Source organism: Eulemur rufifrons, chromosome 19 (genome assembly GCF_041146395.1).
Source record: "Eulemur rufifrons isolate Redbay chromosome 19, OSU_ERuf_1, whole genome shotgun sequence".
NCBI classification, from domain to species: Eukaryota; Metazoa; Chordata; class Mammalia; order Primates; family Lemuridae; genus Eulemur; species Eulemur rufifrons.
The window spans coordinates 34,075,793-34,101,160 of NC_091001.1; the positions used below are offsets into that span (position 1 = coordinate 34,075,793).

The 25,368-nt window shown below is 38.0% G+C and overlaps 1 protein-coding gene across 4 annotated transcripts in view; it reads right to left on the reverse strand.

Annotated features, from left to right (window-relative positions):
• Positions 1-6,087: 6,087 nt before the first annotated feature.
• The window catches only part of LIMS1 (LIM zinc finger domain containing 1), a 45,061-nt gene continuing 25,780 nt past the window's right edge, over positions 6,088-25,368 (reverse strand). For 2 of the 4 annotated variants that reach the window (XM_069495302.1, XM_069495301.1), the window contains exons 2-10: positions 21,389-21,548; positions 17,069-17,135; positions 15,788-15,908; positions 15,208-15,357; positions 13,232-13,382; positions 12,719-12,811; positions 11,394-11,442; positions 9,648-9,723; positions 6,088-6,870 (exon numbers count right to left, since the gene is read on the reverse strand). In XM_069495302.1, the coding sequence (XP_069351403.1) occupies positions 6,756-6,870; positions 9,648-9,723; positions 11,394-11,442; positions 12,719-12,811; positions 13,232-13,382; positions 15,208-15,357; positions 15,788-15,908; positions 17,069-17,135; positions 21,389-21,548 (982 nt within the window). In that variant the 3' untranslated portion in view covers positions 6,088-6,755. Of the gene's footprint in view, positions 6,871-9,306; positions 9,470-9,647; positions 9,724-11,393; positions 11,443-12,718; positions 12,812-13,231; positions 13,391-15,207; positions 15,358-15,787; positions 15,909-17,068; positions 17,136-21,388; positions 21,549-25,368 lie in introns of those variants that run through there. The other 2 variants (XM_069495300.1, XM_069495303.1) reach the window with 2 other exon arrangements.

Consider the following 25,368-nt stretch of genomic DNA (forward strand, 5'->3'; position numbering starts at 1 on the left):
AATGACCATCTAACTGGGGTCCCTGCTCGGAGCTTCCCTAAGGCTAACTTTCCTTCTCACCTTGGTTGAGGCCTCCATGATTTGGACTTTCTGGTTTTACCTTGCTCTTCCCTGTAAATAAACTCATTTATTCTGGCCCAGTCTTTGGAAATTTAAACCTTAAGCCAGGCCTCCTCCAATCCTATTTTATTAGCCCAAGCTTGAGCATCAGATCTGGATAGTTGGGCAAAGATGTAAACAAGATTTGATTTAGAAAATAAAGAACTTAATCATTACTAAAAGATGACCTCAATAGCTACGTAGGAAACACAAATGTATAATATCGGGACGTGAATCTTTTGCTCACACTCTGCCCCATGCGTGTATTAATAATTCCATCCCTAGGTTTCCCCACTGTTCAAAGCTGCTCAAATCCTTCTTCTCTGGGAAGACTTCCTTGACCACTTTTTCTATCCTTTGAGTTCCCATCACCTTAATGTCCCATTCCTCTGGCATCAGTCATATAGAAGCTCATATCCTTTCTTGCATTATTCCTTTTTTAATGGTTGGAATGGCCTGGTGAGATAAAGGGCTGTTGTCTGGAGAGGCTTGGCAGGACCTCACATGGTATAGAATGGCTTTGATGAAATCCCCACCACGCAGGGCCTGATCCTTGGCTTATAAGACACTTTTGGGATAATTGCCATTATCCCAAAGGCTGATCAGTCTCTAACAATTGATCAGCAGATACTGACTGCCTCTACCGTGTCAGGTGTTGTGCTAGGCACAGGCCCGTATTAACCAGCCTCCTCCAATCTCATCTCCCTCACCATACCTTTGTCTCAATTAAATTGACATTCTCACTTCCCTCTGATCACACCAGGCTCTTCTTACAGGCCGGTCTCTGTCTAGACAGCTCCTTTCCCGCTTCTCCCTCTGGAGAAGCTTCTCCCTCCTTCCATGTCTTTCAGACCCCAGTGCAACCATCACCACCTTTGGAAATCTTTGTAGACAGCCTACAGTTTTACCCGTTCTCTCCTCTGAACAATTTCTGTACCATATTCATATTTCTAATATTGGTTATCACACTATATTCTGATGCATTTTTTATGGCCCCTGGTAAACTGTGAGGTTTCCAGGGACTGAAGATATTTATCACTGTTCAACCATCTGGTGGCACAGTGGCTGGTAACAGCTGACATTCATAAATGTTTAATTTGCTTACCTTTAGTCTACCCTCTCCCCACTCTAGTCTGCTGCTTTCTATCTGGAGTAGGAAACTCAGGAAGCTTGTTATAACTACGTATAAATTTAGAGTAAGCCGGTGATAAGCAAGGGCCGGAAGGGTTTTTCTAAGAGTAAAGATATGAACATTTAGTATATGCAGTTTGGTATACGTTTTGGTCTTTTTAAGGCTTTTATTCCTTAATTTTTGCCTGCGTCCTGATAGAAGTTGCCAGGAAGATCGGATCCAAATAGTTTAGGTCTCACTATGGGTACACAAAATTAGGAGACCCTAGCTGTCTTCTGAGGGAATTTACACCTTAAGAGAGGGAAATATCCATGTAAAAGTTCTAGAAATAGAGACTAATCTTCAAGAACTATACTTCCCGATTGAATGTGAAGTTTTGGAGGGAGAGGATCATTAATTGAAAAGCAGTATGAAGGCCGGGCGTGGTGGCTCACGCCTGTAATCCTAGCACTCTGGGAGGCCGAGGTGGGCGGATCGTTTGAGCTCAGGAGTTCGAGACCAGCCTGAGCAAGAGCGAGACCCCATCTCTACTAAAAAAAATAGAAAGAAATTATATGGACAGCTAAAAATATATATAGAAAAAATTAGCCAGGCATGGTGGCGCATGCCTGTAGTCCCAGCTACTCGGGAGGCTGAGACAGGAGGATCACTTGAGCTCAGGAGTTTGAGGTTGCTGTGAGCTAGGCTGATGCCACGGCACTCACTCTAGTCTGGGCAACAGAGTGAGACTCTGTCTCAAAAAAAAAAAAAAAAAAAAATAGAAAAGCAGTATGAAAATTTTCAAAATATTGGTGTCATTGACTCAATTCCCCTCTTATGTGGTCTGATATTATGTTAAACATCTGGCAAAGGACTATCCTTTTAATAAGCTATTCTTTGCATGATGGTTGTCTCTAATATTTTGGGGATTAAAATTCTCTTCTTGGATCAGGTAAATAAAACTTACATTTCTAGTAGTGAACTTGTTTCAAGTGTGCTCCAAATACCACATTGTGACCGCCCGAACCTTAAAGCCCTTCCCAGCAGATCAAGAGTTCAGTGGCCCCGGACTCACACCTGTCCCACTTCCACAACTCCCCGTGGACACGGGGCAGCACATGTGAGCTGGCTACCGTGTCCTGACGGGCACCTTGACAGTCAGTCTCTCCTCAGAGAGAGCTCAGCGTTTTAGAAAGAGAAGAGGTAGTTTCTCCTCATGTCTAAAACCTTGGGATTTCCTGCTTTCGTTTCTAATCTTGCTGTCGTATTAGAATTTTTGATGCCACAGGATCAAGTAGAAGAGTCTCCACTTAATGTCACTAATCTTTATTGCAAGGGCAAATGGCTTCTCAAATCTAAAATTTTACCAGGCAGGGTGATTGGCTCATCAAAGTGAAAACTTGACTTTCAACTCTGCTGTGCTAGAATTTGTGATAACTGAGACAGAAGCTGCTTTTAGCTCACCATTCCTCTATCTATGGGGAGAATCTGGCCCAAAAAGTTATGAAAACAATATTGTAGGACACACATTTAACTCATTTAACAGAACATGTTTAAAAAATAAAGTTAGCATTTCCTGTTGTTATAGTGTAACATTTATTTTGGCAAATTGAAAACCACCTGAATAGTCCCCTGCAAAAAAATTCCAAACAAAAAATTTAAAAAGCATTTTCATAACATTTTGGTATATTTTGTCCATCTTTTAAAATGCCTTTTTGCACATTTTTAGGATCCTGTACTAGATTTTGAATCCTGCTTTTAATATTTATTATAGGCATTTCCCAAGTAGATATTTTTTAAGCAAGAAGAGATGACATTTGTGTTATCAAAACAAAAACTCTGGTTGTGGTCTGTGTGCTGTTTTTTTAGCTTTAAACAATTCTAATAGCTTTACAGAATACTTGATTCTGGTAGAGGTATAATGTACACTGGTCAGTAATCACTGAGCTCCTTACTGGGCGCTGAGACTAGCACAGAGGATACAAAGATAAAGACAACAGAGCCCTTCCCCTCAAAGAGCCAACCTTCTGACAGGAACATAAACCCATACTTACAATGTACATCATGACTACTGAGACACAGGGACACACAAGGAACTAGGGCAAAAAAGAAAGAGTGAATTGTTGCTTGAAGAAATCAGGAAAGACTTCGCAAATGAGATGAATCTGAGCAGAGTCTCAAAAGTGAGGAGGGCGTATTTATTACAAAAGGCCCAGTCAGGGTCTGGGAAAACAGTTGTGTGTGGCATATGCTTTGGCCATTAAGAGAAAAACAGACTTAACAGGTGCCACAGGAAAGAGTTGGGACTTTCTCCTGCTTCAGTGAGGTTAATAAGCGAGGGCAAGTTGACTGACGGGTGTACAGTGAGGACAGCCTGAGGCAGGCAGCGGCTGCAAGCTAGGAGCAGAAATGTTTCGGGGCCTTTCCACAGTGGAGGTGATTGGAGTGGTTAGAGGTGGGGGAAGGTGGAGGTCATGGGAGTGAGGACTCAAAGTCAACTTGTTATTAGCTCGGGAGCTGGGATAGATGGTGAAGACACCACGGGAAATGGAGAAAACAGGAATGGAAGAGGGTCTGGGACGCCCACCTGCTAGCCTCCTTCCCTGCCTCAACAACTTGATCATCTAGCAAGATACTGCTCCTTAGGAAGCCTTCCCTCCCTTTCCTGGGGTCCTCCCCCTGTGATCTTGCACACCCTGTGCTCATCCCATCACAACAGCTCCCAAAGGGAGGTATAATTACCCATCTTACCTCCCCAGGGGAGAAAAAGGAGTGCAAGACTCAATTCAGACAGAGCCCCCAGGAATCTACATTTGAGGCAGGTGGAGAGCCAGGGGAGGCCCAAGCTCTGGAAAAGGAACGCCCTGGCAGCGTCTTCCCAACACACTGCACACGGTGACTCATGAACACCTGAATTTTCATATATACATGTATTTCATGTTTATGCCAGTCAAATTAAACAAAACACAGAGGTTATTGTTAATAATTATGAACATTTATTAAGCACCAAGAGTATACTGCAATGGTTACTATATAAAAAGATAATTATTGACGTAGTATCCCTGCCATTGAGCTTACAATCTAAAATGAAACACAAGAAGAATGCTATAAGCCTACCTCAAAATTTCCTTAACTTAGAAATGGCTATTTTAGCAAATGGAGGAGGCAACATGACCTATTATTTCAGATATAGTGTTAAGGCTTTGAATACAATCCAAAGAATGTTTTACTTGCACCCATTTTTCCCAATTATATTAGGCTTGCTAAGAGTACTTAGAAATTTGGTAAGAACAATGACTTATTTCAAATTGCCTTGTAGGACTTTAAAACTCAGAGATGCTTATGACCTGAGTTTTTATGCAGCCAGGGCAAGCCTCCTGAAAAATATTATGAACCAGATAAAGTTTGTCTTCTATTCCACTTAAAACTTTGTAACTTCTTCCTCCTTTCCTACATGTGAGGGCTCCAATGATACCCCTATCAAGGAAGAAATTACCAGATAAACTACCCTAAAGTACTAGAGGCTTAGCAAGCAGAACTTTTAGAAACTATTAATGCATACTTTAAGAGAAGACTGAGCAAAGACAGCAGGGGGATCTCTGACAACAGGAAGTGCCTGGCTGTGTATGAAATGTGAATGCAAGCAGTCAAGTCCAGGCCATGCATCTTCACAGTGACGATGAAATATGCAAATGCTTGCTTTTCTGCTTTTCTTGCTTTTCTGTATATCTGGTGTACGGGTATACAAGAACTTAGTATCAAGACTATTGCAAACCCTGTCCTATTTTGCTTATAGTATAATTAATAAATACTTCCATGGTTTTCATTGCTGGTCATATATTAGCTGACAAAGGCACACTGAAGGGATTTTGATTCTTCTATCAAATGCAAAAATTATTTTGAATTACTGAGTACATACAAACTATATATTGATTGTTTTCAACATAATTCTTTTAACTCTAAACACTAAAAAATTATTGATTATAAGTTATCTAAAAACAGAAATAGAATTTATTCCGTAGAGTACATGCACAAAACTTTAAAAAATGCATGCATACAAATATTTTAATGGCAGAGTGGTGGCATCCTGAGATTTATTTTATGGCAAAACTATTTCAGCAATTTTTGGAAAAACCAATAATTTTTCCCCTAAAAGCCTGTCTTGGCAATTTTCTTTTTAAATAACAGCAGCAACATTTTAAAAATGTTCATAAAGCTTGCTTTGCATAATAAATTTATCCAGAAAGAATGGTCCAGAAATTTCAGGATAAAACTTTATGAAAATAATTCACTAATTTTAACCTAAAATTGACATTAAAACACCCCCCTTCCAATTTAAAGGTGAAATTTTATACCTTATACTCACAGTAAATAAAATCTAAGATTTGAAATGGAAAACCTGAAACACTTACCAACATTATTCTCTTCTGTTAAGATGACAGGAATTAATTTTAATAGGTCTCCTCAGAAAAAGGAGAAAAAAAAATTTTTTTAATTTAATTACAGCTGTGGTAAATGAATTTGGGTTTACCAATCTCAGTCCATGCACTTATTTTTGGTTGGTATTGTATGAAATGGCTAGAATTCCTGATTAAATATGTGTTTTTCTAAAGCAAGGCAAGTTTGATTATGTATAAAGCATAGATATTAGCATCGTTATAAATGCAATATGACCAAAAATAAATATTTACTTTTTTGAAGTGATACATTCCAAGCTACATACAATTAAATTTCATGTCCTATTCTAAGACTGCACATTTGACGTTAAGCTTAGAAGGCATAATTGCTGTAATACATTAAAAAATACTTCATTTTTCCAATATTGTAAAGTATATTGTATTTTCAAATAACTGGTATAAATTTTTTTGCACAAAATTTTAAGACATACTATTAGCTAGCTATAACTACTGTGTTAAGTAATCACATGAAGGAAGAATTCACAAAGAGAGCAAAATACAAAACTAAGCATAATAATTATTGCATTTAAAAAAACCAAATCAAGTAGTTCTGAATACACTTGTTCCTTGTCTTAGTAATGTGTGTATTCATTCATTTTACAACTACTAGTTTGATAAACATACTAAGATTGTATAAGATTCGTTTTTCTTGGTTGGTTATTATTCTTTTCTATATCCTCCCCCAACAGCAGTTGGAGGTAATTTTCTTTTGAATATAAAGTAAATTAATGTTTATACTGTTTTTTACCTGAGTCATGTAAAAGCTGACTCCTTTGATTTTAAAAAGTTATATTTAATTTTGGGGGCCTTAAGATTAACATTTGACCATGTATTTTTTTGCTATATAGTCTACATGTCAACAAATTGATAAGAGTTAATTAATAAAGGCAAATCTTGATTTCATCTGTGTTTTAAACATGATTATACAATTTTTTTTTTTTAGTGAGAAAAAGGAGATGAAGAAAACCATTCATGTAGGCATGTAGGTCCTCTTTGCTCTCAACTGCTTTGAGATAAAACTTTTATAAATAAGGGTGGATCAAATCAAACTCTTATTTTTGTATAGAAGAGAAAAAATATAAAGGAAGTTATTTCCTTCCTAAGGTCTCAGCTAGTTTCTTAAGTCTTTTCTTCAGCTCCAATGGAAATTTCTCATAGCACTTCTTGCAGACTGGCTTCATGTCAAACTCCACAAATTTATTCCTAAAGATAATTATTAAAAAAGAGAAATTAGTGGAAATATATTCAATATATATATAAATAATGTGAAATAATTTTATTGAACTAAATGAAGATGGTACATGATAATATCTATATTCATGTTATTAAAGAATTATAATTCCAATCTCAATTCTTATTGTGGTAAATGTAAAAAATTCACAATATCGTTTCAAAAAAATTGTCCTTATAAATTGGTCCTATACATCTATCTGTGTAACAAAGACTGTGTATTACATTTTACGTAGTGCTAACAGAAAATCTAATGTAAGTATAATTTAGGTAAGTAAACTCAATCACATTTTAAAGTATCATAAGAATATCTTACAGAATAAATTTATTTAAAGCAAAGAATTATATTTTCGTAATATGAATGATCTCTTTATTGGAGGTAAAACGATCTTACTATTTTAAATTAAGTAGCTACGAGGTTTCATCTTTCCTGGTATAAAATTGTTTTCCTCGTATCTCCAACAACAAAAACAAAAAAATCACCTTAAATCTTTTTTAAAATTATGTTAAGTCATAATGGGTTATTTTGGTTGTTTGACAGAAAGGTTGGGAAGGGAGATATAAGAAAGTTTTTAATCACTTTTAAAAAACACAAATGTATGGTCGGGCACAGTGGCTCACATCTGTAATCCTAGCACTCTGGGAGGCTGAGGTGGGCGGATCATTTGAGCTCAGGAGTTCAAAACCAGCCTGAGCAAAAGCGAGACCCCGTCTCTACTAAAAAATAGAAAGAAATTAGCTGGACAACTAAAAATAGATAGAAAAAATTAGCTGGGCATGGTGGTGCATGTCTGTAGTCCCAGCTACTTGGGAGGCTGAGGCAGAAGGATTGCTTAAGCCCAGGATTTTGAGGTTGCTGTGAGCTAGGCTGACGCCACGGCACTCTAGCCAGGGTAACAGAGCAGAACTCTGCCTCAAAAAAAAAAAACAACCACAAATGTAACTAGATCACTCATGGTTATATCGTAAATGGTAGTTGTTTGGAGAACTCAATTATTCTTTTTAAAAGCAAGAGCAATACATATTATCAATTTGTTTATAAAACAGTCCTAGAGAAGACACCTTCTTAGAAGGCCTCCTGACCACTGGTAATGCATTTTCAATATTACAGTAGCTTATTACTGTTGGAATTCAGGGTCTTTAATTTTGAATTAATATACAACTTTTTAACTTATCTGTGAAATTATGTTTAGGAAGCATTTGTGGACCAAGTCTAGTGGTACATTGTCTATGACAAAAATTATAAAATTTGCTGATATAATTTTAATGTAATTTTCAAATATATTAAACTAGACTTTTGCTTCAAGATCATTTTAAAGAACAATGTTAATAACAAAGTTAATTTCTACCTACATAGATAAAATGAAAAATCTTCTATTTTAACACACCACACTGGGAATTATTTTATAGCTGTTTTTCACAGAGACCCTTATGCTGACAATAATTCAAATATTACATTTCAACTGGCAGATCAAATGCTTCAAGGGGGCAGTTTGATTTAAATAATATAGTTGCGTTAATTTCTGTCAAGATCTACTTAGAACAAAAGCTAGTAAAACTGTCTTTTTTTTGATGAAAGAAAAAATTTACTCCTGATTTCAGAGAGACTACTTAGCAAGCCTTCCACTGTTTTCATTTTATGTTTGCATTTTAATTCCCCTTTATGAAATTTTTAGAGCTCTAAACACAATGGTAATCATGGGGGAAAAAAATCATGCCAGTAATTCAACAGAATTTGGAAGACTGAAATACTTTCCTTGAAAATGAGGAATAATGAATTTGAAGACATCAAGGAAATGAATTCCTAAATTGTAGCATATGGACATTGTATGAAAGCATATAAAAACATCAGAGAGCAGATATCTTATGTAAATTAGATGGACTTTGCTTAGATATGAAACATGCCAAAAGAATTTAATATAGAACTTAGAACACATGCATTTTTAAAAATATCAAACAACACTTAGAATTTATCAATTAAATGATTAGGCAAAGAAACCAAAGACCAGGATTTTAAAAGCTGTAGTTATCAGATAAAAATACTTTAAAACTTTTCCTAGTGTCTATTAAGAGATTGGAATTCTTCCCCTTGAATCCATTATTAAAAAAAAAAAAGAAAAGATACCTATACCACATTGTGATTTAAAAAAAGGTGAGTCTACAGATTAAGTGAAATATGTGAGCACAAACTGGTATTAAGTATGTAACTTATTCAATCTTTATAATTTTAATAACTATGCAAAAGGATCAACTCTACACAGGACAAACGGTTGTGTTTCAATCTCTGACACCTACGAATACATGCCAAAAAGGGGCCGGGGTCGGGGGGTGACAGGGAGAAAGCAAAAGATAGAAACAAAACGTATTCCAAAGGACTAACCAAAGAAGAAAGCAGTGAAAATGATGACAGAAGGGTAGAAAAGTTTACAAACAGACTGGCTTTTTCTTTTTCTGCTTGTCCTTATCCTTTGCTTCTCTCTCCCGTTTGGCAAGTCGCCTCTTAAATTCTTCTGGCATTTTCTCATAACAGTGTTTGCAGACTGGCTTTAGATCAATTTCAACAAACTTATCCCTTTGAGTAGGACAAAGAAGGAACAGAAGAAAGAACAGGGAACAATTAAAGGAAGAAACTTTACTTGCAGGAGGCCTGAAGAGAAAGAAGTAAGGAATCAAATAATTCTCTTTTTTTAAATTCTACACGCCAAAGTTTTCAGTCTTAGGATTCACATTGGATTAAACCATAGACTTACTTGAGTGTTAACTTAGTGTTGCAGGTAGAACAGGCAAAGCAGTTCACGCACCAGGCCTTATTAAGAGCAGAGACAACTAGAAAAAGAGGAGAAAGATCTGGTCACAGAGATACACTGGTATAGGAAGCGGGGCAGCTTAAATTTTCCAAATCTAAAACAGAACTAAGGCTATTTCTATGTCACTTGGAGGAGGTTCTCAAGAACCTCTTTCTTGAGAGGTTCTTTACTTGCAAAAGAATAACATAGCTAAAAAGCTCAGTGCCATAAATTAATGTATATTGAGTCAATCAATTTTATTAATTTATTAGGACTATTTTTCTCACATTATTAAATAAATATGCAAACAAAACACTTATGTGTTCTGTGACTGTAGGCTTCAATTTAGGGAAGATTATTATTGCCTTTTTCAACCTTTATTTATACAGTTGTCCCTCAGTATTTTCAGGGATTAGTTCCAAGACCCTCCAGTGATAGCAAAATCTCAGGTGCTCAAGTCCCTGATATAAAATGCACATAACCTACATATATCCTCTCCTACATGATTACTTATAAATACCTAATACAATGTGAATGATATGTAAATAGTCGTTATAATTTATTGTTTTGTTATTTGCATTTTTATTTTTGTTTATTGTTTTTTATTGGATTTTTTCCCAGAATATTTTCTATCCATGATTGGTTGAATCCACAGATGTGGAATCCTCAGATACAGAAGACCAATTGTAATTAATTCTTCTCTCTCCTTAAGTAAGCTGTGAGGCATATCGATGATACATACTACGTCTTACCCCAACAACTATGCCCCCTCGGCGCTGTGGACAACACAGTGATGTGCACACGAATTATGTCGCTCCGGCCAGCTTTTCTGGCACAGTGCTTGCCGATCAGCATGCTCTCTGCTGTTTTTGTCCCTACTGCCATTGGCCCAACAAAGAAATATGAACTTGATAAATAATTTTTTAAAATCCAGACATTACCTTCTTTGCCTGTCTTTTTTCCAAAGCTAAGAGTAAGAAAATAGCCTCCTTTGATAGCTTCTTTTGCCTGGCAACTGTTTCACATAGGAGGAAGATGAGTTTTATTTTCAACGGCACCAAAGACTGTTTTCCTGAACTAACCTTTTCACAAACTGCACATGAGCAGTGTTTCAGAAAGTATTTCCTGGATTAGGTGAAGTCTGCTGAGAACCATGAATCATGCTGAAAACAGGATTGTTTAAAACTTTGCCAGGAAGTCTCTGGCAGAACTGTGCTAGTAATGATTAACAAACACAGCTGCTTCCTTTCTGTTCCAGTCAGTCATCCCAGCCTAATTACCTCAGTACAAGGGTGGTAAGTCCCAGGTATGCTTGCTCATAACTGCCAGGTTTTAGCATGTGCAGGTGAACGGGACTCTTCTCAACTACCACAGCAGATTAAACTGTTCCCAATAAACATTGCTCTAGAGCTTCCAGGAACCGGAAATAGAAACAGGTCTTAGGGTCCACCAGGAAGAGTTCCCACAATTGCTACCATAACAGCACTGTGGCTGCAGCCTAAAGTATTATCATAAATGAGTAACAAATCCAACTCTTAGATATTATATCACTACTATAGATGACTTGGGAAATATGCCAAAGAAAGAAAAAAAATAACTGATAATGATCCCATTCCAAACAATAGCAATCACCAAGCTCTTTCAATTTTCATATTACCTACGTGTTTTTGTGCCAAAATGGTGCCATATAAAATCCACACAGAAACTTACCATCACCTTCTATAACACGGTTGCAGTGGAAACAAACATCACCAAATAGCTGAAAATGAAGATATGTTAGAATTAAATTTTAGAACACTGAATATTTAATATAATTTCAGTTCTTTATCACTTAAAAACAGATAACTATCTAAATCCAGAATTTACTAGTAAATAAAATTAGTAAAAGCTCATTGACAAGTTTTTACTTCTTATAATGAAAATAATTTACTTTTCATCATTTAAAAAAAATCTTTCTAAATGATGATTTGAGCATCCAAATAATTGAGTAATTAAAAAATATATAAACCTGTAAGTCCATATGGATAAGAAAGAGAAATGAAAAACCCTATAGATGGGAGAGGAGAATAGGCTCTTGCTCAGGCAGAACGCTGAGGACCAACTAAGTGTGGGGTGTGGGGCTGAAGCAGGCAAGAATTATCACGGGGTGCTACGTCGGGGGCGGGGGCACATTTACATGGTTATAAAATGAGTGCCCATAAATTGTTTATTATAATACTTGCATGAGAGGGAGGGAAATAGTAATTCATGGTGGAAAACGAGCCAGCTCCGTGCCTGTGCCTGGGTGACCACCAGTGTCAAGGAGATCAGTACAGAGCCCTCTAGAAGCGAGGCCCTGAGAGGACACATCACCACCTGCACAGTGTTGTAGCCTAGAGTGTGTCATCTCGTTATCTCGTCTAATCGTGAGGAACCAGCAGATGAACCCAAGTACAAAGCAGCCTATTAAGAGGGCAGGGGAATCTATAGACTTCAAAAATGTCAATGTCATCAAAAATTTTTAAAAAGGTTCTGGAAATGTTCCAGATTTAAGCTGGCTAAAGAAACATGACAATCCTAAACTAGGTCTAGTCCAGGAGTGCTATAAGGACATTATTGGGTCAAATGATAAAATTTAAATAAATGGATTAAAGTATTGTATCAATACTGATAACTACAATTAAATAAAAGAGTCTCATATTCTTGGGAAATATACATTGAAGTATTTACAGGTAAAGGATGATGATAAACTTACTGTCAAACGCTTCATTAAAAAAACTGCGTGTGTTTGTATATAAAGATATGTGTATTTATGTAAGTGTTTTTATATAGCAAGATCTAATGCATGCAAATGATGATGCAAACGGTGAATCTGAGTAAAAGGTATATAGGTATTCTTTGTATTTTTTGTTTTACAATTTGTCTGAGTCTGGATTTATTTCCCAAATAAAAAGTTAAAAACAAATCTCTATAGATAAACGTACATTTTCTAAGATATTTTCTTGTAGCTAAAATATGGATAAGCTTAAATTCATAAAAGTATATGAGGAAAATACCTGATTATAGTGGGTTTCACAATATGCCAGGCCTTTCCTCTCATAATGGCGATGTCCAAGAAATGGTTTTTCACACTTGGCGCAAACAAAATGCTGGAAAAAATTGCTGTAAGTCACTTTTGAATTGGCATATTTTAACCTATCCTCAGAGAAGATACATGTTCATTTGGCCATAGGTAACTCTATAATACTTTTATAGTCTTAATTCAGGTGTCTGTGAGTCTTTGACAGGTTACTTTAAAACCCAGTCCATTCAAACAATACAAAATGAGAAAAGAGATGAACATCTTAGTAGCATCTGTAAATAGCTGCTGCTGGATATAGGAGACCATGACACTTCTTGCTTCAAGAAGGATTTAAGAACAAAAGTGCACATCTTATATCTTACTAAGAGATCACAAAATCAGTATGTATTTTGTATTCTTTAACCTTTACACTCTCCTAATCTTGCTAATATACCTGAACCACGGACATTCAAAAGTACCAGTTACCCCTATGCCATTTGAAACTCACCTCCACATGCCACTGTTTGCCCATGGCATTTACCACACGCCCCTCTATGGGCCGTCGGCAAGCACCACAGATGGGGACTCCCATTTTATCATGGCACGGCAAGCAGTACAGCTCCCCTTTCAGCTCCCGGGCATCAGCTGTCAGCTCCTTCCTGTCCACGAGAAAGACACCCAACTGAATACCACTACTAAGAGAGGGAGAGAGAACACGCAACCAATGTGGCTAGCACACTTTTTAGAAGGTTCTAAAAGATAATACTGTGACCATCCCTGGTAATTTCTTTTTCCTTCTTTAGAGGTGACCAGAGTAACCTGAATTATTAGGCTTGAGCAGGTTTCAGATTCCTATCCAAATATCAATATCTCATAATAAGGATAAGATACAAGAATAGGTCAGATATATATGACCACCCCAATATTTATCATTTCCTCCTCATATCATCACATTACATTTTAATCCATTTGTCTTCCGTAAAAAGCTACAGGGAATAATCACAGTGCCAAGGGTAGACTCAGTAATACTACCTGCTATGATGTGAATGTGTCCCCCAAAGTTCATGTGTTGGAAACTTCATCCCCAATGCAGAGATGTTGGGAGGTGAGACCTTTAAGAGGTGATTAGGTCATGTGGGCTCTGCCCTCATAAATGGATTCATGCCATTATGGCGGGAGTATGTTCCTTATAAAAGGATGAGTTCTGCCCTATACCCTCCCTCCCTCTTTTTCTCGTCCACGTGGTGCTTTCTGCCATGTTATGATACAGCAAGAAGGCCCTCACCAGATGCTGGCCCCTCTTCCCAGCCTCTAGAACCATGAGCTGAATAAATTTCTGTTCATTATAAATTACCCAGTCTGTGGTATTCTATTCTAGGAGTGCAAAATGGACTAAGATACTACCTTTCCAAACTAACTGAGGAGTCTGGAGACTAGTTCCATTTATTAGCAGTTATTTAAATTGTCACAAGCTGTTAAGAACAGTTATAGGTTAATAGAAAATAAACAATGAAATGCCCATAATTTTCCTTCTCCAAATGCTCAAATTAGCTATTATTTTCAGTATCCTGTGTCCATAAAAATTTGGCCAGAAGTCCCCAATTAGCCAAATGGACTTGTTTGAATTTCATCTGTTTTAAATAATTCTCTATGAGAGATGCTAATGAAAAGTGGACAGAGAAATATTCTACAAGAGGAAGGATAGGCAAGAAGACTAGATAAGGCATAAACTGATAATTCAATCACAAAAGATGAGAGGCAGCTGGACTTACACCACAAAACTGTTTTCTTAATCTTTAATCTACTGTTTCTCCTCCTCCCTTCTATAATTTAGCATGTAAGCTCATACTGACTACAGTAAAGATCCTTTTTTCACTAAATTTTTACACTAGGTAGCAAATTCTGAAAATTCGTAGACTAATACTTTATAACTTTTTGAAGATAAAAAATTAAATATATACCCTTAGATGTATAATAAATCAAACAAAAATAAATATAATTTAATATATTTTAAGATAACACTCTATTACAACTGTAAAAGTTATGTATGTACAGAGATAAGACTTTTTTTTAGTCTTTGGATTCTGAATTAGAAAAACATAGTGATGAAAAACACTTTTGGAGATAAATGGGTATATTTTAATGTGGACTGATATATCTTATATTAGAAAATTATTGGTAATTATTTTAGGTATGATAAGAGTGTTGTAGTTTTATAGGAAAATGCCCTTATTTTTAGATGTATACTGAGAGTCATTATGTCTACAACTTGCTTTTGAACTGTTCAGTGAAAAATGTGTGGCAAAACATTAAATGGTAAAAGATATTCATCATATCATTCTCTTGACCCTTCTATAGGTTTAAAATTTTCTAAACTAAAAGTTGGAAAAATACAATTTGGTTTGCTGGAGTAACAGAAATACAGAAAAATGTAATCTTTTATTTCCACTGCTTATGCAATAAAAAAGAAACAAATCCGAATACCCGCAGTTGGCACAGTTGAAGTGGTCTGGGTGGTAAGGGTCATTCTTGAAGATCAGAGGTTGCTCATCGATGATGGCGTGGCATTTCTGGCAGATGTACTTCCCGAGCCCTCTGGCTTTCTCACGATTATGACAAGGGCGACACAGGTGTCTAGACAGAGCCAAACTTAAATTAAAAATCTTAGTTTTTTCTAATAATTAAAAAGAAATATGCTTCCCATAACCTCTGAAAAGAAATGAAGGAAACTATTTCTTAAAAAATCACTCCTGTGCTTTAGAGCAGAATTAAGCTACATGAAAAATGTGTTCCAACCCCAAAACGTGATTTTCAAGAAAGTCCATCTATGTATGCCTCCCTTGTTGGTGGCTCAGCCATGCATGGAGCAGTCATGCCCCGAGCACAGAAACTGCAGGGCCCTGTCCTGGTGTGCATCACAGAGTCAATGCGCTGCAGTGTCTTGGTTCCCAAGCCCTAAACTCAGTGTCCTAGAGCACTGTCTTACATCCCACAGGGAAAACACACACAACCTTGTAATAGTCATGTTGTCCACCCACATCCACCAAGGGTAGAAAACTCCTACCTCCCAGCATTCTTGACAAACCCAATATCAGCCAGAACTTCCTGGCAGAGGTCACAGCGGAAGCACTCAGGATGCCAACTGTTATTCATGGCTTTGATAACTCGACCAATGATGAATTCACCTGTGGGAAAGCAACACACACAGGATGTCACTTGTAACATCCTAAGTAATAAGTGTGGCACCTTATTTATTAAAAGAAAGAAAAAAAAAGTCAGGAACAAAATCTGTTTAAAGCTTTCTCCATAAGGAGGGACTTTTTATTTATTTATGTGTATACCAGAGTAAGTACCACATTAGAAAAAAAATGGTTTTTATTTCATCTGAGTCCTTGTTTTTGATTCAGTAGCCATATTTTTGGGCCATTTTAGGACATCTCTGAACAAGCTTTCCTTTTCCAAACAATGTACTGGGCTCTCTTGAATGCCTTTTGGTTATTTCTGGTCGATGTTGACACAGAAATCTACTGCATATTTTCTTATAACCCATATTTAATTTCTTTTTTCACTAAACCTTTAGAACATTCTACTCAGTCTCTTCAACCTCTAGAAACCTAATAGAGGTATCAGCAACCAGTGCAGTGGCCAAAACGCAAGTAAGTCAAGTACTTTTGTACCATCAAAGCAACCCCTAAGCATCTGTAAGCATCTTAAGCACCTCCCTGATATCTTCCCAGCCTCTTTCCTGGCAAATCCAAAAGCTAGATAAAGATTACAGTAACAAAAGAACACTTCAAAAGACCAACTAATAGGAGTCCTATTTCCCTAAATACCTTTACCTATACCCTAGATGTCTTTCAAAATCAACTCTCTTGGCAGGCGAGGTGGCTCATGCCTATAATCCTAGCACTCTGCGAGGCAGAGGCGGAAGGATCGCTTGAGATCAGGAGTTCGAGGTCAGCCTGAGCAACAGCAAGACTTCATCTCTAATAAAAATAGAAAAAAAATAGCCGGGTGTGATGACATGGGCTTGTAGTCTCAGCTACTCTGGAAGCTGAGGCAGGAGGACTGCCTGAGCCCAGAAGTTTGAAGTCGCAGTGAGCTAGGATGATGCCACTGCAACAGAGGGAGACTCTGTCTCAAAAATAAAAAAATCAACTCTCTCCAGGTTTTGGTACTCTTCCAGTTTGTTACATATTAATAATAGATATGATAAAGTACCTAACAATTATTTAATATAATGAGCACCAAAAACTATTTTTACCATTGATATCTTTAATAATGTTAAGTGACTGAAGTGATTTTGAAACTTATTTTTTACTTTACATTCAGCAGTGAAACTTACCACACTGGTGACAGCAAGGAGCAAAGAGCATCTGAAAATCATGTTCACAGTATTTTCTTCCTTCAAACTGAAAGAGAAAGTACTATTAACTTACAAATATGAAACAATCACAGGAGAAATATAATTATTCAGTGGAGACATACACGAAAGAAAAAGATGTTTCTGAACTAAGAGTTCTACCCTAAGAGTTTACAATTCTATTGGAATTTTTAAAAACAGGTATCCTTTGGTAGCTTCCATACCCCTCCATGTTGGTACAGGACAGATACCTTGAACTGAGACTAGGATGAATATTATGCCTCAGAGATTGGTGACCTGGCCTCTGACTGTGCTTAACTGTTTCTGGCTCACCTACTCTAAGAAGCTGATGACAGACTGGGCGAGGTGACTCACACCTGTAATCCTAGCACTCTGGGAGCCCGAGACAGGAGGATCACTTGAGGTCAGGAGTCTGAGACCAGCCTGATCAACAGCAAGATCCTGTCTCTACTAAAAATAGAAAAAATTAGCCAGGTGTGGTGGTGCACGCCTATAGTCCCAGCTATTTGGGAGGCTGAGGCAGGACGATCGCTTAAGTCTAGGAGTTTGAGGTTGCTGTGAGCTAGGCTGATGCCGCGGTACTCTAGCCTGGGCAACAGGGTGAGACTCTGTCTCCAAAAAAAAATGTATTTCCTTCAGTCACCTCTACTGTATGCAGACATGATAAAGCTCAGACAATATTTGTGTGATGAACAATAGGAAATAAGTAAAGAGCACCAAGATTTTGAAGTACAGCCTGCAAATGTTTAAGTCTAACTTAGTTCCTAGTTAGGACATTAGCATTTTATCTTGTAGTCTATACCATCCAAGCATTGTACATGTATTATTGTATTTATTAAGTACCTACTATGCATCAGATACTAAATGAGTGCCAGAGATACCAAATTAACTTGGACAGTCCTTGCACCAGAGGTATTCAAAGTTAGATGTGAAGACAAACATATAAATAAATATCTATAATAAAGTATGGTCAATGTTCTCCATGCTAGAGATATAAACAAAGTGCTGTATGGACTCAGAGAAGATAAACGAAATGAAACAGACAAGATTAGGCTGAAAACACCATTAATGATGTCCTGTAATAAGAAAAACCTTGGGCAAAACTACTATTTCCTACTAATGATAGATACTGCAGAGCACAGGAATCAATAATTCTACCTTACATTTTTCAGTGGCAATGGATGACCATCTTAATGACAGACTTTAGGTTCACTTTTTAAACCACATAATCTAGTGGGATTCAAGCTCACCTTGAATAAGGAGCCAATAATGAAAATAATCCTGGTTGCTACTATATCACTCTTAGGAGGAACTGCAGCCAAGCCAGAAATACCAGTGCTCCCATCTCCAGACATACCTTTCAGTGAGTGTTTAAGAAAAAAATGTCTCATTCTAGACTTGCCTCTGTGGCCAGAGGGAAGAATGTCCTGATTAAGCCAAACTATCAGGAAGTTCCTCAGTAAAAGTGAAGCACATTTTCAAGGGAAAGTGAGTGCACAGGACCCACCTATAAGTCTTGACAGCTAGTCTTCCAGAGAAAAGAAAGATCAGACTGGAAATCAGGGAAGGATGATGTTTTAACAATGAGACAAAAGCAATAACAAAGGTATAGAGTGGGAAAGATGCATTTGTTATTAGACAAAGAATAAAACATATAAGTTGTGTCTTAAATGGAAACCACATTAAGTTTCTGATCTTCCTTTTCGGGAAAACAATTTATTGCTGGACATAACTGAAAATGCAGATTATCTGTTAGAAGCCCTGGACAGCTTTTTCTCTAATATCATTCGACCAAAAGGAAAGCTCTTATTCTCCACATGCAGGTTTACAAATGCCTGGCCTGGAAAGGGGGTTTAAACAGTAAATATTGCAGCTAAAATAGAACTCTTAAGAGAGCGCAAGCTGGGCAGGAGCCCATTAATAGCCTAGTTCTGGGTATTCATAGCATCTTTTCAAATAATGCCAGACAGACCAGGGAGGTATTATTTATAGTCCAGTGTGAGGTGGGCGGGAGGACAGGATGAGTCACGCTTTATTCTGCTCTGCGTGAGGCTGCTACTGAGCCTTTCCCTCTGACTCAGCACCAGTGGCCTTGCGGCTGACAGGCCCAGCGTGGCACCGGGAGCTTAGGGAGCAATCGAGCTCTCGAGCTCATTAATGAAGGTAGTTTAACAGTAGCATTCATTCACTGTGGCAGGCAAAAGAACATACAATACGGGGGAGCAAAACTGACGGAGGGCTGGAGCTCCGGGTGCTCCCAGAGGGAGCAGCAGGCCCAGGAAGTAAGGAAAATATTTGAGAAAACAGGGCCACTCTTTCTCTCCGAGTTCTTCTCTATTGCTCCTCTGGACTCTCTCCTGAGGCCTTTGCCAAAACCACCCACTTCAATAAAAATAGCTTATGTTTAAAAAGAATATGTAAGGGAAAGAATACTGTATCAGGTATTAGGAGGCCAGTTAGATTCTAATCGCTTTCCTGCTTCAAACCTGCTGTGTTATCAAAGACAATTCAACCCCTCTGGACCATAGGAGGAAAAAACAGGGAGGGCTAAAGAAGAGATTTATACAGTATGAAGACTAATGTTCCCCCTAGAGCCAGATTTCTAGAATTTCCTTCAGTGTTCCCGGCACACCTCCATGCAGCCAAGTTAGAGATTTGAGAGCCTTTTGTCAGGACTCTACAGGAGTAGGCCCTTAGGTCTCTTTACCCAAATTGAGTAACACTCACCACTACCACCAGCAAACTCCCCTTCTCTTCCTGCTGCCTCTGCGCCCAGAGCTTTCCTTTTTCTCCTTCTTACCAAGCCCAGCTACTACAGCCGCAGCTGGGTCTCTAGGCCTGATGCCTCCCATGCCTACCGCCAGAAGCTCCTCTTCCGTCCTCTTCTCTCCTGCTCCTGTCCCACCTTGCAATGGTCCCTTGCCCATCCCATCCCCAGAGCCATCATCCCTGGTGAAAAAAAAGAGATTCCCACTAATCAGGAAGGAGTCGGGAAGAACTGGAAGAGAAAACAAAGTCCTCTTCCCACTGCTGAGGTTTTTGTTGTAGGCAATTTGTGTTTCTGGGATACAGCAGGAACTCAAACAAATGTGTGTTAGTGAATACAACAGCATTTCCTAACCCACCTCCTAAAGCTGCTTCCCAGAGTCACATTACAACTTTCATGCTATAGTTGTGTATCTCCTGTCCCCATGATGGGGTAAATCGCTTTTCTGCAGGCTGGCCTGGGAACCTCACTCCCATGAGGATGGTTTCTATGGGAAAATGCTGCCTGAGTGGCAAACAATTGACTTACTAATGACCTTTGTAAACTACCTTTCCTTCCTCAGGCATGGGCTTGTAGAACGGGGAAATTTAAAAGAAGCAGCCATTTCTGGCTATAAAATAATTCCACATACATATATTATTACATAGAGACAGATGCACATATATACACAAATATGTAAGGAGTAAGGTGGTAAAAGTAAATTACCTAATTGATCTCTCTGACACACACATACATCTGGACAAAACTCGCCTTCATTTACAGATTGGGGTCAGCTTCCCTAGACCATCCCCCAAAATACGTGTTTACTGTGAGAATGGGGTTTTCAGTAATGGTGAGAATACTGAATATACTACAAAGCAAGGGTAGACCATTACGTTAACACTCGAAGATCAAGAAAAACAAACATCTGGAAAAGAACACAGACACACAGAAGATCTAAATATAGACAGTATAGTTTCCCAAAATGCTCATGTCCAAACAAGATCTTCTTTAGAAAATAAATGCATGGGAATGCCTTCTCGTGGCCAGGAAGTCATGGAGCAGGTGACACACCACCCATGTCCTTTAGAGAAGATGTCCCGTGGTCCTCTGAGAAGGTGGAAAGACATAGAGGCAGGAATCAGCAAGGTATATGCAGAGGCAAGCAAGTGGGGACCTGAGTGGAGAGGCCAGAAAAACTGTGGCTGAAGATTTTTAAAGGATTTTGTGTGCTGAGCTGAAATGCTTAGGTCTGAAAGGCAGAGTCGTGGGGTAATGTGGCATCTGAAATAGGAAAATGAACTGAACAATTTAAATGGTGGGGTCTGTAAGGGCAGCCCATCTAAGCCACTGCCCACATGTTCCATACATAACGCTATCTCTGACCCGACAGCTACCAAATACTTGGCATGTACCTGGCACTTCAATATAATCTTTGATAATGAAATTGAAAGCAAAGAAGGCGGCCTCGGAAAAGATGGGAGGGAGGAGAGGGACGGAATGGTGCCTCTTTGCTTCTGTCCAGGTTGACCTACCTCATAGAAGAGTCCTTCTGGGAACTGCTGGAAGCACTGAGCGCACACGAAACACTGCTCATGGTACAGCTCTCCGTTACTGTTCACGATCTTCTCAGCAGGTGCAAAGCCTCCTTTGCAGCGCTCACAAGTGGCGCTAGCCAGGGCATTGGCCATGTTGCTGTAACACACAAAGGACAGCAAATCACGGACTGTCAACCTTTTCTTAGACTTAAGACCAAACAACATGAAAAGCTGATGAGCAAATTCTATCTGATCACAAAAATCATATTTTATCTATAAAGTTCAATTTCTTGCTTGTTTGTTAAGTACTCTAACTGTTCCAGTCTCTTTACCCTAGCATCTTAGGTTCTGTAAGGGCCTCCTGCTTTGACCCTGTTTGTCTAATACTTTTGGCATTTTCCTTGTTAAATATACCACAAGTGAGTGCCTACTATATGTTAGGCACTAGGGACAGAGATGAAAGTCATGAGTTGCCCTCAAGGAACCTGGGCTTACAGCTTGATAAATAGCCAATTAAAATATCCACAAGTTAGCTGGGCGGAGCTGCCCCTGTAGTCCCAGCTACAGGGGAGGCCTAAACTGGGGGATCGTTTGAGGCTAGCAGTTTGAGGTAGTGTGAGCCTGTGAACAGCCTGAGCAACATAGTGAGACCCTGTCTCAAAAAGAAAAAAAAAAAAAAAAAAAATCCATAAGTCAACATCTCAAAGCCAGTTTCTTTCTTTTCTGAGAACAGAATCTAAATTGCATGTCAACTGAATGTCATGTCATAACTTAGACACAAGTTCTCCTTTTCAAAGCAACTGTTGAAATACTTCTTAAAAGCAGCCAAGATGTCCCAGTCCTATTAAATAATTTGTAAGATAAACACTGAATATTAATATTTTAAAATATATCTTAAAAGCACAGAATTTTACATTATAAATATCACTTTACAAATGGCAAAACAGGTTCACAGAGGTGGAGTGATTAGCCCAACATCACAAAGCTAGTTAGTTAATGGAAGACATAGGACTAGAATCCACGTCCCCGACCCCATAAAATCACACTGTCAATCAAAACAGATTACAATACTAATTTCAGACACTTGAGAGGACATGACAGGGACACATCATGTTTTGTAGGTCAGGAGAGCGAAGCCAAGCAGCCAAGTATCTCCCGCTGAGCCCAGTGGTTTGGGTAATTCCCTCACCAGTGACCCCACAGTATCTAAAGCACACAGAAGGCATTCAACAAATGACCCCAAGCTCTCTCTAACCACTGCACAGTGTCGAAGAAGAAAAGCAACATGGCTTTGACAAGCATATAATTAGATGAGGATTTCACATAAAGATCTGTTTTGTTTCTCAAAGTCCTAGAAACAGAGAAGGTCCCCTATGCAGAGCAGTCACCAGCCAAGCAGTCCTTCGCAATTTGGCAAGTTTATTTTCAGACGCCCACTTAGAGAACAAGCCCTACCAGCATGTCTGGTCCCCAGTGCAGCTTCTGACCTCCCAGATATTTAATCAATCCACCTTGTAAAGCCACTACCAATGTTCTCCTGAATCTTCACAACCACTCTGTGAGGCAGATAGGTGGACAGTCTCCATTTTACAGATAGATTAACCAACTGCCTTGCCCCATCAGTTTCCAAGTTTTGCTGTTTCCTCAGCAAAAGTCGTCACACTTACCCCACTTCCACCCAACCCAATAGAAGACAACTGTGTACTTTGCCTTCTTCCCCCAAATGTTTCAAAGAATAGCAATCCTATGTTGTACCCTTGACATAAATAATTCCATGGAGAAATACCATGTTCATCGCCAATCAAAACACAACTTCATTTAATAGGTTTGAATACAGAATTCAAATGTCACCAAAAAAAAAAAAAAAGAGAGAGAAAGGGAGGTAGCCTCACTGCTTGGCAAACCTGACCTAAGCCCCAGGTTAAAATGAATTTATATTTAGTCATCCCAAAATTATTGTGCGTTGCGGGAAAAATCTGTAAAATTCCCATCTTTACCCAGCTTTGCCATCACCCTGATGAACTGTGGCACTTTTAGCAAAGCTCTGGAGAGGTTTGTGCTGCTTCCTTTCTCCTGGCGAAAGTCCACAGGTGTTCCTTGATGGGAAAGGGCAGTAAGCTCCAGATCTGCCCGTAACTCTCAGTACTGCTTTGAAGAAAAAGTATATAAAACCACTTTGGAAACCACAAGATGCTACTCAAATATACGGCATTATTATTCATTCTAACCCCCCTCAAAAGATTCACGAAACCTCAATGATCTTAATGGAACTCCAAAAATGTTGGAAAAGGACATTCTGGAATGACCTGGTTCATTATCACCTAATCAGTGGTTTTCAATGTGTAGGGGTCACCATGACCCCTTTAGGGGTCTTAAAAGGTCCTCTCTTTTCCAACTACATCTCTAAGGGAGACTAATTTTATCTACATGTTTCATCTAGAACAATATATTATAATAGGTTGAATGCAGAAGCAGATATGAAAAATTCTTTTATTATGACAGACGTTAACAAGATTTGCAAAAATGTAAAACAATGCTACTCTTCTCCCTGAGCTTTTTCCATTTTGGAAAAGTTATTTTTCATAAAAATATTAATATTAGCAACTCACTAACATTATTAACATGTAATTGGCTTATATTTTAAACAAAGTCATAACTATTCAAAATTTTTTCAGTTTAAATCTCTCAGACAATAAGTACTGATACACAAAAGTTCGTTGGGGATCTCAATAATTTTTAAGAGTGTTAAGAGGTCCCCAGATCAAAAGGTTTGTCACTGACCTGTTTAAACTCATACTATGGACTGTTTATATTCAAGTTCAAATAGGGGAACATAGGAATTAGGAAATTAGGAATTAGGAAATAGGTAGACACATTATAAAAACAAGCACATACTTCCCATACACAGGAAAAATAAATTAGTTTTAGAGATAATGTAATATGTATTTTTCAAGAAGTATTCTATTCCTTTTAATAACAAGCAGGGGGGCGGGGAGGAGGAAACAGAACAGTCATCCCACAGTCCCACTGAACTGTTCACACTTCCCTTTCCTCTCTTGTCTTTCACCCTCTGGCACTATGCTTTTTAAAATACTACATTTGACAGAAGTTACTTTTTAAAAGTCATGAACGACAGCTATAGCTCTTATTACATTAGTTATAATTAAGCAGCTAATTTTTCAGAAGATTTTCACTAAAAGTGCTGATGACAAGAAATATGTAAGTGGGGGAATGTATATATGTAAAAGCCTTTAGTACAGAATCTTCACAGCTGACCAGTCATGACTGATTTAGATGATCTACATCCACAAATCGACCTCGCACAGCAAATTTGCTGTCATGTAGCTTTCCATTATTTAAGTGCCGCATTCATCGTAGCATGTGAAACAAATTTTTTGGTCTTAAAATGTAAAAATGTGTAAATCCAAAAGTCATCTTGAGAGTTCAAGCAGTCAAAAATATTAGTTACAGTTTTATAATAATTCCCCAGTTACTCTCAACCAGAGCTGGTCGTGAGCTATGAAGATGAAGGACACCTGCTGCAATACCACAGGGCTCCTTCCGCAGTGGAGAAGCAGGTCAGCTGAATGCCCCTAACAATCACTTGACAAATTGAGGATCTGCAATACTTCCAAGCTCACAACTTTGAATGAGGTCAATAATCTTATTTGAGTTGGTCTGCAGGCTACTCTGCACTCTTTTAAAATCGGTTTCCTAAAACTCATTTAATAATATAAATTAGACTAACTTTTTAGAGTTAACGGCATGTTCTACATGTATATTGATTTGCTAGTTACACAATATTCCTTATTTATTAATTCAATCCTCTAGAGACAGTATTAAGAAAGCCAGTTAGCCTACTTCAAACTGTTAATTGTTAAACTTAACAAAAATGTTTATCAACAATATGTAATTCAATTTTTCACTTTTACTCAAACTGCCTCTTATCTTTGGTAAGTTTTAGAGTACAAAATTTA